Genomic DNA, 15,570 nt, shown 5'->3' with positions numbered 1-15,570 from the left:
AGCCCTCACACAAAAGACTTGAGAGGCAGGGTCCCCAGACTTGTCTCTACTCCAGATTCTTCTCCATCCACACTGTCTCCTTTCTCTAGGGAGCTCACAGGCTCTTCCAGGCCACCCAAACGGTTCAGTCACTGAAAAGCATGGAAGCAATTCAGGTGGAACCTGCAAGAAAGAAGACAAAAGGCAGGTCGAATTTCTAGTTCAAATAGAAGATGTGACTCACAGCTGGAGTTAGGCCCACCTCCCCGAGGACCCCACTGTGCTATCTCTGACAAAGAGATGGAGACAGACTTGAGAGAAAGGCCTGCACACCTGTGTGTGTGTGTGCATTTCCCTGGCATCCCCATGTTGTGGCATCCCCATGTTGTGCTGCAAGTGTGGCTGAACCCTGTACGGACTGTTGATGGTATGTGCTGAAGGTCTAGGAGACAGGGCCAGAGGGTCTAGCCAGCCCAACCCAGCTGTGCTCAGCAGGTCACTAAATTCCACAGCCCCTCTCCCCTCCCCACACCTGGGGCACCCTCGTCCCACCCCTTCCCCCGGCCTACACTGGCCTTCTCTCTGCCTCCTGCCCCCAGCTCACTGTGTGGTCCAAGCCCTCTGCCACAAGAAGAGCCAGGGAGGGAGGGATGGGCCTGCGTGTTTACAGTCAAGCATAACTGAGCCTTTATTTTAAATAAATAAAACTTTTAGCTAGTTTTTATTTTCCCTTTCTTTCCAAAAGCAGTTTTGTCCCTCCTCCTCCTCATCATCATGGCTGAGCCTTTATCTGTGGGGCCACCCAGGGAGGGGCTGTGGGAGGAGGGAGGAACAGAGGCCAGACTGACCCTGATGCTTCATATCTTCTCAGGCCGTGCGAAGTTCTCTCTCTCTGTCTCTCTCTCTCTCATCCTCACAGAGCCTCAAGGTTATTAAGAATTCAGGGATGTCCAGGCCTGAGGAATAGAGACTAAACAGGAAGCCCAGGCTTCATCGTCAGCATATTGTCCATCTGTTCCCCCCAATCACAGGGTTGCCCACCCCCATATGAAATTGCCATCCATCTGTCTTCCTCTTTGGTCTGTCATCTCTCTGTCTCCCCTGTTGGACCCTCATCCATCTGCCCTTCCCATGGGGCACCATCTCTCAAGGTCTCTTTTGGGTTGTCATAAATCCACCTTCCCCATGGGATGTTCCATCCGCCTGTTACCCCATCGACCTATCATTCCATCCGATCCCCTTGATCACCCTTTTTTGTCCATCTGTCTCCTCCCATAGGACTTACTTTTGCCCATCTGTCTCCCCGAATGGGGCCAGCAATAGTGAGTCCCTGAGGCATGGAAACAGTTGGGATTCTCTTCTGGTTTTGATCCCAGCAACCACAATAGTAGCTACCATCAATCAAGTGTCTATGTGCCATACACTCTACATACATTATTCCCTTTTGCCCTCCAACAGCCCTGTATGTGCTTATTTCCCTATTTTACCAGAAGGAAACAGAGGCTCAGAAGGGTTAAGTGTCTTGCCCAAGGTCACACAGCTCCTAATGGGAGACACAGGGTAAAACCCGGCTCTGCCAGTATGGAGTAGGGATGAGGACACAGTCTTCTCACTCCACCCCCAGAATGTAAGACTCCCCTTACCCTGGCCTCTCGGCACATTTAATTTACACTTTGCTGCTGGATGTTTTCAGACTGATGAAGTTTCCTCCCTGCCCTGGCTCTGCACAAAAAAGTGAGGGAAGAAAAGCAGCCAGATGTGAGAGCATTTTGAAGGTCTTTTTGGGGGGATGGAGAGTGATGTTAAATAAACATCCAATGGTATTCTTTCTGCAAAACGATCCATTTTCATGGCACCCAGGAGTTCGTCCAAGGGTCTCTGGGTCACTGGGGAAAAGTTTTCCGTGTGTTTTGGCTCCATATTCTTCCATTGGCCACAAAGAGCTAATTCTTCCAATTAATGAAATCAGCACCACTGATGGAGATGTACTGACAAATTATTTTCAAGATGAATATATTCACACCCATGGTGGGACTGATTGGCCTGAAGGATTTGGAGGCTACAGAGTGAAGGTCCCCCTGCCCACCGAAGACACTGAGGTCATTCATGGTGGCCAGGATGTTGGCCACCACCTCAAGGGACGCCTCTCTCCGCTGGAGCCATGGAGACTGGACTGGGTTGTCTGTGTGGAAGGGCTGCCTATCAATGGGCTTCTGTATGGCCTCAGCAGGTCCCCAGTACCCCCCACCCCCTACTGCCCCAGCCAAGTCCCCTTCAGGGCCTGGTCTGAAGGGCCTATTCAGCATTTAGGACTCCCTGATGGGAAGTGAAAGAGAGACAGACAGATGCTTCCGTGGAGCTGGGGAAAAGCTAGAAGCCTGGAGACAGGAAGGGAAGCTTGAAGCCACCAGGGAGGAGCCCAGAGAGAAGAAGAAAGGCAGGCCGGAGGTCCTATAGGATAAGAAAGAGAAGAGGGGAGGAGGGGAGGCTGTGGGGGGAAGAGAGAGGGTGGGAGAACCAGAGGAGGGGGAGGAGGCCGGAAGGAGTCCTCCATGCCGAGGGAGAGATCCCAGTTGGGAGACAGACCAGAGCCAGAAAGCAGTGTGGGATTTTTTAAGCCACAGATTTAATTTCCTGATGATATTTTTTTCAGGCTGATATTCACAGCATTTTTCGTTCCCCAAGCAGATCCGCCAGTCATAAAAAACTGATCCAGAGTGAGCTGAGTGATGGGCCCAGTTTGAACCTGAACAGACCCATCAGGATAGCCCAAAGTCAAGGCAACATGTCCTCTCTTTTTCTAACCACTAGAGACTAAGGACAAATTTTGCTTCTGGCTGGTCTTGGAGGAGGGGGAAAGAACAGTTTCTAGGCAGCGCTGGTGAATAAGTGACAACGCAAATTCAACGGCTAAAAGATCTCTGTTAATCATCTCTTTGGTTTCTGTTTTCCTGTGTGGGACCTGACTGAATCAGTATTCTGAGCTTTGAGAGTTTTAAGTTAGGAGCTAAAGAAACCAAAGCCCAACTTTCTCCAGGGCATCTTATACCACTACCACCAAGCCATCTTTCTAAAGCCTTATTTTCCTGCTTAAAAATCCATCTGTGGCCGGGCGCGGTGGCTCAAGCCTGTAATCCCAGCACTTTGGGAGGCCGAGACGGGTGGATCACGAGGTCAGGAGATCGAGACCATCCTGAGCTACACGGTGAAACCCCGTCTCTACTAAAAAATACAAAAAACTAGCCGGGCGAGATGGCGGGCGCCTGTAGTCCCAGCTACTGGGGAGGCTGAGGCAGGAGAATGGCGTAAACCCGGGAGGCGGAGCTTGCAGTGAGCCGAGATCGCGCCACTGCACTCCAGCCTGGGCGACAGAGCTAGACTCCGTCTCAAAAAAAAAAAAAAAAAAATCCATCTGTGCAGCCCTATGCTTACCAAATAAAGTCTACACCCTTCAGCCAGAAAAGCAAGGCCCTCTAGAACTCAGCTGCTCCAAGTGTGGTCCAGCTGCCTTGGCATCACCAGGGGCCACGCCATGGACCTGCTGAATCACCAGGCAACCCTTGTGCGGTGACAGCACGAGAAGCCCTGCTCCTTACCGCTTCTGACCCACTCCAGATAATCTCCTGCTGCTGCCATGGAGGAGGGCTACTTCCGCAGCAAACTGGAAGTGTAAAAGTCTTCAAATATACCTTTCGCTTATCCAGTTCCGAGTGCTGGTTTCTGACTTTCCTTCATCTTAAAGATGCTTCCCCTTGTACCCCCTTGAGGAAATCTCACCCACATTTTAAGACCCAACTCAAATGCCATCTCTTCCAAGGATCCTTCCCTTCTCACTGTCCCCTTTCCTTGCCAGAGGTTAGAACTTCCAAGCAGTTTGTTTGAATCTCCCTTGGAGTGCTTTCTACCTTCTGTCTTGCATTTTGATTACTCATGTACTTATCAAGGGGCAGCATTGTATAGTGTTTTGCAGGGTTTCCTGGGTTCAAATCCTTGTCCCATGGCTTCCTAACAATAGCACCAAACAAGTGCTTAATCTCTTTGGACCTCAGTCTTCTCATCTGTAAAATGGGAGTAATAATGATACCTACTCATAGAGGTGCTAAGGATTTTTAAAATATATTTATTGAATACCTATGTGCCAAGCAATGGAGATACAAATGTGACCAAAACCATTTAGTTCTGTTCTCATAGTGGATTATAGTGCTTGTACAGTGTTTAAAACACAGCGAGTGCTCAATACATTTTAGCTGTTATTATGCCTTATCACATTCACCATACCCTGGGCATTTGTGTAAGGCAGGGAGCATATCTATAAAGATACATAGGTGTTACAGCCTGAACATCTAACACAGAGCTTGGCATATAGTGTGCACTCAAAAAGTGATTGTCAGCTGACTGAGATGACCCAAAGAAGAATGTTCTTAATTGCACAGGAAATGAGAGCTGTCATCCCTAAAGCTCAGTGCTTACCCAACATGGCAGTCTTCCCAAGGTTGACTGTTTTGTGCCCCTTCTCCTAGAACCATAATTTGTTTAGTCAATGATTGCTGTTGTTTTTCTAATAATCATTGGTTAAAAGTTCTGTTTCCTCAGTGTGGTTTCCATGCTGTCCTCTCATTGGTTTCTTTCTGTGTCCCACTCCCTGCTTCCCCTCTGAAAGCTCAATGTTATGTTTTGGGGTGGGTTTTTAGGGGAGCAAGTGAAATATTTCAACTGGACATAGTATTTATTTTATTTTTAACTTCTTTGTATAACTTAATCAATTGTCTCATTAACGTTCTTTTGACTCCCCCAAAAAATGGTTTCTTAAAATTCTTATTTTGTGTTTTCATCTCCAGGGGAACACTTTGGCTGGGTTTTCTACCAAGAATGACACAATTCTTTCCATAGCTACATAGAGGTGGAATTTGAAAACCAAGAGACTTGTATTGGTCCAGCTCTATTGCCTTAGTCCTACGCCCCAAAGAATTCCTCATACACACAAGACCCCAACTCTCCCACTGGCCACATTTCGCAATGCTGCCTCTATTAAAAATGTTCTCTTTCTGCTTAAATCCTAACGGAAAGTGAAATAAATACCATTTAAAAAGCTCTTTCAAGATGAGGGTCATTCCAGAGTCCAGTTGCCTTGAATTACAATGATCCCTGACATATCACTGTTTCCTTCAGACTCAGTTATTGTATTTTTTTTATTTCAATCAACAAGCATTTTAAATTTCCTTTCGCATTTCCTTGTGGTGACCTGGTTTTGTTTATTTCTCCTTTCATTTTTTCAAGATGGGGTCTCACTCTGTCGCCCAGACTGGAGTACAGTGGCGCAATCAGAGCTCACTGCAGCCTTGAATCCTGAGATCAAGCGATCCTCCCACCTCAGCCACTCCAGTAGTTGGGATTGCAGGTGCAGACCACCATGAGTGCTTCTGGTTTGGTTTAGAGGCAATTCAAATATCATATGTCTCCTATAGTTCTGTCCCATTTACAATTTGCATGTCTCAATCTTCTTTTTTGTTTTCCACAGGCAAAATATTATTCAGTGCAAGCTTCCTCCACCCTGGATAGGAAAAGATTTTCCCCTGTATTGCCTCAGCTTTAAGAAAGGCGGAAAAAGACAAGTAAAGTCACTTGTTTGGGATTTCAAGGAACTGGGAAAAAATGGAAACTCTGGCAAGTGGGAATGTGATCTACATGGGAAAATCTCTAAGAAGACACCTGCTCTTCCACTGGTCTTTGTCTCTGAGGCTCCTGGAGCTGCAGCCTCATAGGAGTGGCTCCTTGTTGGAAACTGGGGCAAAAAAGTACAGCACTGGTAAGGACAGAGGGCTCTGTCTGTGGAAAAGGGACAATCGGTGAACTTTCGAGCCCAGGGGCAGGGGCAAGGTTTCCAGTGTGAGCTAGACGTCTGGAAACTCAATCTCACCTAGAGTATCAGTTACCTCACAGACTCAAACACTCTCCTGCGTAAAGGGTGGCAGTAGCGGGGCCGGCCTCTGACATGAAACCCTCTGTTCACTTCTTAATTAACTCTAAGAAATGTGCATCAGAATCTCTTAGAAAGGGAAATTGTTGTGCCCGGTAGAAGGACAGAGGTGTCATCAAGATAGGAGTTTGAGTACGACAAAAATATCAAGAGCTTCCCATGTCTGCCTTGGCCCAGAGAATTAGACATCAGTGGGGTCACTCTTTAGATCATAGGACCATTGCTCCCTGCCAAATTTATGCTCAGGGCTTGTTTTCCAAAGAGAATCGTAAGAGTTACCCTTGCCCTGCCTACTGTTTTGATATCAAATGTCCTTGGTACTCAAGCATGAAAATATGAGGAACTCTCAGATCCTGATTCTACACACTCTGGCAATTCCAGATAAGCACCTGAATTACAGAATCCTATTTAACATCTGGGTGTGAATTCTCTCCCCATTCACTCTGAGCCTGCCACCAGACTAGCCCTCTCTAAGCCTTCATTCATGTATTCTCCATCAGCATTTAGTATAAACCTATCAGTATGCTTAACACTACACTAGGGACTTGAGGTACAAACAGGCCCAAGACATGATCTGTGCCCTCAAAGGGTTTATTTTCTAGCAGGGAATACAAATGTATGGATTAATACTAGCAGCTACTGTTCATTAAGCCCTTACGAAATGCTTTTTCTTTTAGTGACAACATCTCACTATGATACCCAAGCTGGAGAGCAATGACCATACAAAGGCGCGATCATAGTTCACTATACCCTCAAACTGCTTGGCTCAAGCAACCCTCCTGTGTCAGCCTCTTGAGTAGCTGGGACTACAGGCACACACCACTGCACCCTCCATATGATATGCTTTTGATAAACATTGAGCTAAATAGTTGTAGTAGGCAGCCTCTAAAATAGCCCACAATGATCTTCTCCTGAAATTCACATGCCTGTGTAGTGTCCTTCCACATTGACTAGGGCTTATCCAAAAATAATAGGATCTATGGAAATAACAGTACATGACTTCTGAGGCCAGGACATAAATGACAATGCAGCTTCCACCTTGCTGTCTCTTGGATCATTCACTCTAGGGGACTCCAGATGCCATGTGGTGAAGATATTCAGGAAGCTCTATCCTGTGGGAAGGTCCACATGGAGAGGAACTGAGACTGCCCACCAATAGCCAACGAGGAATTGAAACCGTCTGCCCATAGCCATGTGATTGAGTCATCTTGGAAACAGTGCCTCCAGCCACAGACAAGCCTTCAGATAACTGTAGTCCCATCTAACATCACAACTGCATCCTCATGAGGCAGAACCACCCAGCTAAGCTGCTCCCAAATTCCTGACCCACAGACAGAAAACCATGTTTATTATTGGTTTAAGCCACTAGATTTTAGGGTAATTTGCCATGTAGCAATAGGTAACTAATACAGAGCTTTGTGTTCATTTTCTATTGACTCTTCAGGCCAGTCCTAGTGGGTATTTATTATTATCCCAACTTTACAAATGAGGACACTGAGATTTAGAAAGGTTATAGCAAGAGGCAAAGTCACAGCTAAATAGCTAAGTCTTCTGAACTTCAAACTCTGTGTCTTTAGCCTCTATGTAATAAAATGATTTTGGCGCAAATGCAGAAGTCTACACAGGGAACAAAATGTCACAGTGGGAGTAGTGAACTCCACCTGGGAAGTCTGGAACTGGAGGGGAGGAGGAGGCAGGGAAGACTTGTTAGACGGTATCAGACTTGCAGTAAAAAGGAAGGATGAGCAGATGTTCACCAGGTGGGCAGCAAGGAAAGGGATTCCAGATGAAGCAGCATGAGCAGGGGCATGGAGGCACCAAACAGCCTGTGTTCAGAACCTCTGAAGTTTCCAGACCTGGAAGAACTGAGGCCTTGTGGCTTGTACATAAGGGGATACTCTTGGTTCTTGCCCAAGGTCTATTCTTGCAGTCACAGGACAGAACCCTGTGCCCCCCAAATAATTAGCACAAACTGCTGTCCCAGTCTCTTCTCTTGATTAACTTAAATCCCCATTCACTCCCCATTTCTTTCCTAGGTCAGCTCTTTTTTTTTTTTTTTTTTTTTTTTTTTTTAAGATGGAGTCTCACTCTGTTGCCAGGCTAGAGTACAATGGCGTGATGTCAGCTCACTGCAAGCTCCGCCTCTTGGGTTCAAGCGATTCTTCTGCCTCAGTCTCCCAAATAGCTGGGACTACTGGCACGTGCCACCACATCCAGCTAATTTTTGTATTTTTAGTAGAGACAGGGTTTCACCATGTTGGCCAGGTTGGTCTCCATCTCTTGACCTTGTGATCTGCCCGCCTTGGCCTCCCAAAGTGCTGGAATTACAGGGATGAGCCACCGTGCCTGGCCAGTCAGTTCTCTTTTAAAGACCCAGCTCCCTGGCATCACCATCATGCATACCACTGTTCTTCTTGGCAGGCAACTCTTGCTCCTTACAAAAATGTGGTTATGATGCTTATATTTGAATTCATAACATCTCTTTTCTACTGCAAAATATCATGTAAACTTTACTTTCTTCTTTAGCAGGCTCACAAGAATGGCAAATTAGGGAGATTCATGGGACCAAGTGTATTGGATTATAGAAAGGTGCTTTTAACTTTTATGAGGTTGGTGTAAAAGTAATTGCAGCTTTTGCCATTACTTTCTTCGAAAATAAACAATTACTTTTGCACTAACCTAATACCTTTTCTCATAGCAGCCTTCTGGATCCTTGGTGGATTATAAATTAGAGACGCACAATACAAGGAATTAGTAGCTAGTTTAATAACAGTATCCACACCCCAAAAATATTGACCATGGGTTGATGTCAAGGTCTAGAGGACAATCTGTATTGGCATGACCAACGGTTCTGCCCTCAGCCCTCTCCCAGGCAGCATCTTTTAAACCAATAACTTGAATGAAGATATAGAAAGTAGGCTTATCAAATTACCTAATGGTTAAAACAGGTAGGTAGCAACCCCATGAGATGGCAGAACTAAAACTGGCTCCCAAAAGGCTAACATGAGTCAAGTCTTACCAAGACATCTTTACCTGACATGTAAAGTCCTTCACTTGAGTTCCAAAAGTAACTGCACAGATACACAATGAAGATTTCTGACTCGGGGTAACTGTAAAAGGGAAGAACATTAAAGAGTTTTAGCTCTAGTTGAATGGAAGCGAAGACACAGCCTGCGCTAGGGGAGAGGAGGAGGGACAGTTGGATTCTGAAGGTTTACTGCTGAGATTCGACAGCCTCACCACTAACCCTGGGCTGTATTTAGTAACTCGCACTCTACTCCATTAAATGTGTTTGGGTTTCCAGCCCCCTCCCCGTGGCCCTCACCCCAGACTGAGCCAGGAGCCCTTAGAAGGTAATGAGAACACTCAGAGCTTGCAGTCTGGGAAGATTTTGGAAACGAGAGCGCTCAGAGCCTCTCCCTGCGCGGCCCTATCCCTGCTGATAAGGCTGAGAGCAAAGCTGGCTGACAAGTGATTGGAAACAGGAGTTCCCAAACCCTTTAACTCTTTCCTACCCTGCTCGTGCGCTGGAGTCTCCATCTCCCTTGGCTTCCCCCTCTCTGTATCAGGGCTCTCTTCTCCCTCTACCAGGCTTTCCATCTACTCCGCCTTTTGTCCTGATGAGTACTGAATGCTGTCCTTCTGCCTGAAAAGCAGTCACTTTCACCATCAAAGATGCAGGCTGCCCAGACAAGTCAACCAGGGAGTCTCCCTCTGGTCCAGACCCTACCAAGCTCACTTAGACAACCACACCTGTGCTTGTCCAGAGCTGCTGTTCAGCAAGCAGCAGGAACCTACCAGGGGAATGTTGGTCCTGTTTGGTGTTTGGGGTTTCTGGGCGCGGAGACCCCAAGGCAAGTCACAGAAACCTAAGCCCAGAGCCATTCTCAGCTGCCCCTGCTGGCTGGGGAACCCTATCAAAGGACTTCAGGGGTCACCCCCTTAAGCCAGACCTGACTTTGCTAGGTGATCCTAAAGGCCCTCCATTCACTTAGCTATTGCCTGCTTCGTGGACAGGCCTCTTACAGGCATGGATGACGAGGGGTCTGTCTGTGACAGTGGCCAGCAGGACTGAAGCTAAGAGGTAAGCTTCCCTCCTTACCCTGGGGATGGGCATTAAGGAAAAGCCAGGCTTAAGAGCCACAGTAATTAAGTGTAAAAGAAGCTTCCTTCAGTAGAATGGAATTCAGATAAACTGCCATTATCATGCAAAGCAGCTTTGCACCTAAAAGCCCTTACTCAAACAGGCAGTTTAATTAAATCCCTAATCTCCTCTGGCCTATTTGACCCCTTCTCTCCTCCTCTTATCCCCTTACCACCCCCACCCCCTGCCTCAACCACACCCTTACCTTCAAGATTCCATTTAAAACACCCCACCTGTAAGTGTGCAAAATCTACTCAAAAAAGGTAGGTTTGGGGTCCTCTTTAGAGTTTGGTTGCTGTGTCTTAGGGGTTAGCTCCCTGAGGCTCAGACAGCTCTGACTTGGGTGCTGGATGCTGGCAGCAAGAGTGAGCATGATGATGGTGATTCCCACAATGGCCATGGTCAAATGAAGTGAGGGGGAGTCAGCATCACACTCTCACCCACTGATTCCTGCTCAGCCCCAGGAGGCTGATGCCCATTTATAACCCACCCCATGCCATGAAATGTCTGCAGTCTCCCTCTCCACGGGTAAGTGTGAGGCAGCCCTAACAGGCTTGGATGTTAGGGCCCTGCTGTTAAACCAGAAAGGACAGGGATGGAGAAATTGACCTGTCGGTGGGCATCTCCATTTCTGAGGCTGCACTGGTCGCTGCTCTGAAGCCTAGGAGGGATGCTAAACCTGTTAGTAAGATTTGCAGGGAAAAGCCTGCAGCTATGATCTGGAGTAGACTACCTGCTGTAGGTAGTGAGAGAGGCTAAGAGAAGGAAGACTGGAATGGGGTGGGCGGGTAACGAGGCTGAAGTGCACTGATAAAGAAAAACCTAATAGTACCTTCTGACATCTGCAAAGTGCTTTATAAGTTTGTGCCTTCGTTCAGGAAAAGAAAGAAAGAAAATCATGTATAGAATACGCCAGGCACCATGGCCTGCTTCTCTCCATTTGAACCTTGTAAAGTAAATCTCCCTCCCTCCCCACTCCACACACAGGAGAAAAAAACTATGATGCAAGGAGGTGAAGTGACTTTCCCAGTGGCACACAGCTCATGACTGGCAGAGTGAGGATTCAAACACTGGCCTGCCTTCCTGAAAATCGATGCTCTTTCTGCTAAACCACAGATCACCCACAAGGATTACAGTGTTGGAGCGGGGATTAACCACCCAAGAATACTCATGGCATCATGGGCCAAACTCCATCTCTTCTCCCTCATGCAGCAAGAAAGTTTCCATCTCAAAACAAGCCATTTCCTCTGAGCAGCGGTCTAGGCAGGGATGAGAAAATCAGCCCTCAGCCCTGTGGATGCAGGCCAAGCGAGCTGGGCTTGTGGAAGGCTTCTTGGGGTTCAAACCCAGGAGGATAAAGAGTCCCAGAGGAAACTTTTCTTTGCAGGAAAGAAGTGTCCGGGGCCGTGGTGGGGGAGGGGGCATCTGTAAGTCATATAACAAACACCAGACCTCTCCATTTTATACCTCATTCCTTTGGTGGGGGCAAGCAGTGGAGCCATCTCTACTTGGGAAACAGTGAAACTCAAATCACCATGAACCCTGCACTTTCTCTGTTAATTGTGTGAACTTCACTGTGCAGGGAGAATGCATGGACCTGCATTAGACGAAGTTATATTTCTGGAATATTACATATATATCTGTGCAATATATCAATTATATGGAATATATATATTGAATATATTACATATAATAATATATACGAATAACATATTTTCCTAAATATTATTATATATAATATAATCCTAATATATATTATAATGTATATTATATCTTCTATTTCCTTGTATTGTGGGTTTTCTTTGCAAAGAGTAGATACCCTTTCGGGAGGTTCCAATACATCTTATGAATAAATGACTGAAGCTGGCAGTGTTTGAGGTGGCACAATACCCATCCCCTGAGGGAACTCCTAAGCCTTTTGATTCTCCAGCCCTGAGCTGGTTCTACCCAGCCAGCCCTGTCAATTTGGGGCCACCTTGCTCCAAGCCAGGTATTTCCAAAGGTCATCGACTTGGAATAACAGGTGCTACTGTTTTGACATCAGAAAGACAGCCTGGGACCAAAGAATCCTCTATAGCTTCAGGACTGATGTGGGTGGGTTAAGAAAGTTGGATTTTGGATGAGATCTGTTACAGGGTCCTTTGTCTCTCTTATAGCAAAGAAAACTGAGAAGAATTTTAAAAGGCTGCCTTGGTCTCCAGAATCCCTCTGGAAGCAGATGGCATGTCAACAGGTTCCAGGGCAGGCTCCAGAGGCCCCAGACTTGGGAGCCTTATTGGAATGTAATTAACCTAAGTGCTGGCTGTTAGGATGAAAAGGCAGGAATGCAATTATGGAAGGAGCATGAGGTGAGCTTTCATTGATTAACCTGTCCTGTCTGATTCCATTCCCTACTGAGGTGATTTTGGGGGCCCTCTGAGGGTTGCCCTGTGTTATGAGAAAGGAAAACAATCACTGCAGAAAGTGAATACCTAAAACAGACTTCAGGAGGCCTGTGTGGACCCCCAAAATTGCCTGGAAAATGCACTTGTGCAAAATGCAAAGTGTACATTTTCGAGGAAGAGGCTGGACACTCTTATCACTTGCTTGAAGGGGTCTGCAGCCCCCAAAGTGTTAAGAATCTCTGTTCTAGAGGAGCGAAAGCTCAGCACAGTTGCTAGAGTAGGACCTCAGGAAAAGTTCCTTGTTCCTTCAGTTTTCAACTTCAAATGGCCATCATCCATCTGAGTTCACTTCTGGCTCTACCACTTACCAGCAAGTCACTTAGCCTCTCTGCGCCTCAGTTTCATCTGTAAAATGAGGGACATCCCAGGGTTCATAAGATAATTGAATGATATGCAAATACAAAACATTTTTATTTTAGACAGAGTCTCACTCTGTCACCCAGGCTAGAGTGCAGTGGCATGATCTTGGCTCACTGCAGCCTCCGCCTCTTGGGTTCAAGCAATTCTCCTGCTTCAGCTTCTCGAGTGGCTGGGATTATAGGTGCCTGCCACCACGTCCGGCTAATTTTTGTATTTTTAGTAGAGACGGGTTTCACTGTGTTGGCCAGGCTGGTCTCAAACTTCTGATATCAGGTGATCTGCCCGTCTCAGCCTCCCAAAGCTGGGATTACAGGCGTGAGCCACCACGCTGGTCAGAATGCAAAACTCTTTTTATCCGTCTTGCTCTGTCACCAGGCTGGAGTGCAGTGGCATGATCTTGGCTCACTGCAACCTCCACCTCCCAGGTTCAAGTGATTCTCCCACCTCACCCTCTTGAGTAGCTGGGATTACAGGTGCCCACCACAAGGTGTGGCTAATTTTGGTATTTTTTAGTAGAGATGGGGTTGCACCATGTTGGCCCGGCTGGTCTCGAACTCCTGACCTCAGGTGATCTGCCCACCTCAGCCTCCCAAAGTGCTGGGATTACAGGCATGAGCCACCTTGCCTAGTCAAAACTCTTAACCCAACATCAAGCTCTTGGTAAGCACTCAATAAATCAAAGCCATTTTGATTATGATTATCAAAGTCTAGAATATAAAGTGGACTGTGTACATGTACTCTTCAGGAGCAGTCTTTTGGCCCCAAACTAGATTCTATGGGAATCCCCAGGTAAGATGCTTCTCCAAAATGAAGGGGAGCCGTGTGACCCAGGGTCTTTAAACATCGCTTTCTCAAACCCTCCCACAGTAGGGTACTTTTCCCCCAGAGGCACAGGGATCTGGCCACACTGGGAGATAAGCTTCTGGAAGTGGGGGCACATCAAGCATCTGGGTGGTACCAGTGCCTGGGCCTGACCTGGAGTCTTCACCAGCCTGCCCCTTTTGGGGAAGCTTCTGACAATTTTGATTACCAAAATCTTCCCGCCTTTTGGGGTAATACATTCAAATGCTCCATTGAGACAGACTTCTGTATCTTTACAGGCCCCAGAATGAGACCAACCCAAGGCCCAGCATCTGCAGAATGTCCGAGGTGGAACCAGGAAGGAAAAACAAAACCACTCCTTTTCCCCTCTTGCCAATACACCCTTCTCTCCTCCCAGATCCTTGGAGCTCTCCACCCTCAGAACCTACAAGCTGCCCAGGGGTCTTCCAGACCAGCCCCAGTTGCTTCCAGCCTCCTTCCTCCAGCACACCCCTGCAGCCTTGGGCCAGTGATCCTATGCCAAAGCCTCCCCCACCTCTGGGCTCAGAAGCAGGTGTAATCCCAACTCCAGCAGGGAATTCCAGAGGTGAAGGTCACGGGAGAATCTTTAATCTTCAGTTCCCAGGAGAGAAGATACCCAAAGAGCAGGGAGCAGGAACCAGCTCCAGGCCATCTATTTGTTTATTCATCAATCATTCATTTATGCATTAATCATTCATTCCCCCCACCCATCAATCACTCATCTGCTTATTTATTCATTCAGTGTGTTTGTACCTTGTCCTTGCTTTGGTTACCGCGGATGTTGGTCCTCTCCTGCTTTGATCTGTCCCCTGTTTCTCTGGCAGTTGCACAGCAGAAGCCTTCTCATGTCCCTTGTTGGGTACTTGGCTGAGAGGCTGTCTCCCTCTCAGAGGTGCCTGAGGAAAGCCAAAGGGATAGTGCAGAGCTGTCTGCTGCCTGCAATTTCCCTTCCATTGCAAAATCCAGTCTTCTGGTCCAAAGGTCAGTGGAAGAGATTGGGAGGGGCTGCAGAGGGGTCTCCAGGGCCAATAGAGGAATAATGGTCTGGACATCCTCACCATGTGCGAGCTCTGGCTGTTTTAAAAAAAAAAAAAAAAAAACAATATGCTGATCCTTCTGGGAGAAAGGTGACTGTAGGAGACTCTAAGCCTCTGTGCCTGGTTGTGAGGCCTGAGCTCAGATCTTTGAGGGGGTCCATGGAACATGGTATGGGAAAACCTGGGGCTGGAGTTTCAGAGACCTAAGCTGTGAACCTTCTGACAGGTCTCCCGTCTTCCATCCTTCCATCTACCTGGCCCCGTAAAGTCTGTTCTCAGCCAGCAGCCAGAGATCCTTTAGTAAAAGACCATGTCCTACCTCTGCTCAAAACCCTGCCCTGACTTTCAGTTCTCTCAGAGCAAAAGCCAAGGCCCCACTTGATGGGGTCCCCCTCATCTCCCACTCACTCCCTCCATTCAGCCCCCACTGGCCCCATCCTTCCTGAACTCACCAGCCACACTCCTACCTTAGGGCTTTTGCTATAATTGTTTCTTCTGAAACGGGCTTGACCTGGATGACATGCTTGAAAATGACTCACTTTCTCAATTCCTTCAAGTCTTTGCTCAACTGAAACCTTCCCCATGAGCCTACCATGACCCATCCTATTAAAAATTGCAAAGCACACAGGCGCGTGCGCGCGCACACACACACACACACACACCACTCTCAATCCCCCTGCTCCTTAGCACTCATCATCTTCTAACATAATACATAATTTACTTCTTATTTTTGCCATTTATTATCTGTCTCTGCCTGCTCAAGTGTAACTTCCAATAGGGCAGGGG

The 15,570-nt window shown here is 47.2% G+C and overlaps 1 protein-coding gene across 1 annotated transcript; it reads right to left on the bottom strand.

The window, feature by feature from the left end:
- Nucleotides 1-15,313, bottom strand: LOC105507435 (chromosome unknown open reading frame, human C2orf91). The gene is made up of 4 exons (XM_011935925.1): nt 15,237-15,313; nt 14,501-14,821; nt 8,990-9,066; nt 1-162 (listed from the first exon to the last, which is right to left on the bottom strand). Exons 2-4 carry the CDS (start codon nt 14,806-14,808, stop codon nt 152-154), a joined length of 396 nt encoding a protein of 131 aa, XP_011791315.1. The 5' UTR covers nt 14,809-14,821; nt 15,237-15,313; the 3' UTR covers nt 1-151.
- Nucleotides 15,314-15,570: the final 257 nt, after the last annotated feature.

Source organism: Colobus angolensis, unplaced genomic scaffold (genome assembly GCF_000951035.1).
Source record: "Colobus angolensis palliatus isolate OR3802 unplaced genomic scaffold, Cang.pa_1.0 Scaffold15, whole genome shotgun sequence".
Taxonomy (NCBI): Eukaryota; Metazoa; Chordata; class Mammalia; order Primates; family Cercopithecidae; genus Colobus; species Colobus angolensis.
This window is presented reverse-complemented; position numbering and strand designations above follow the sequence as displayed.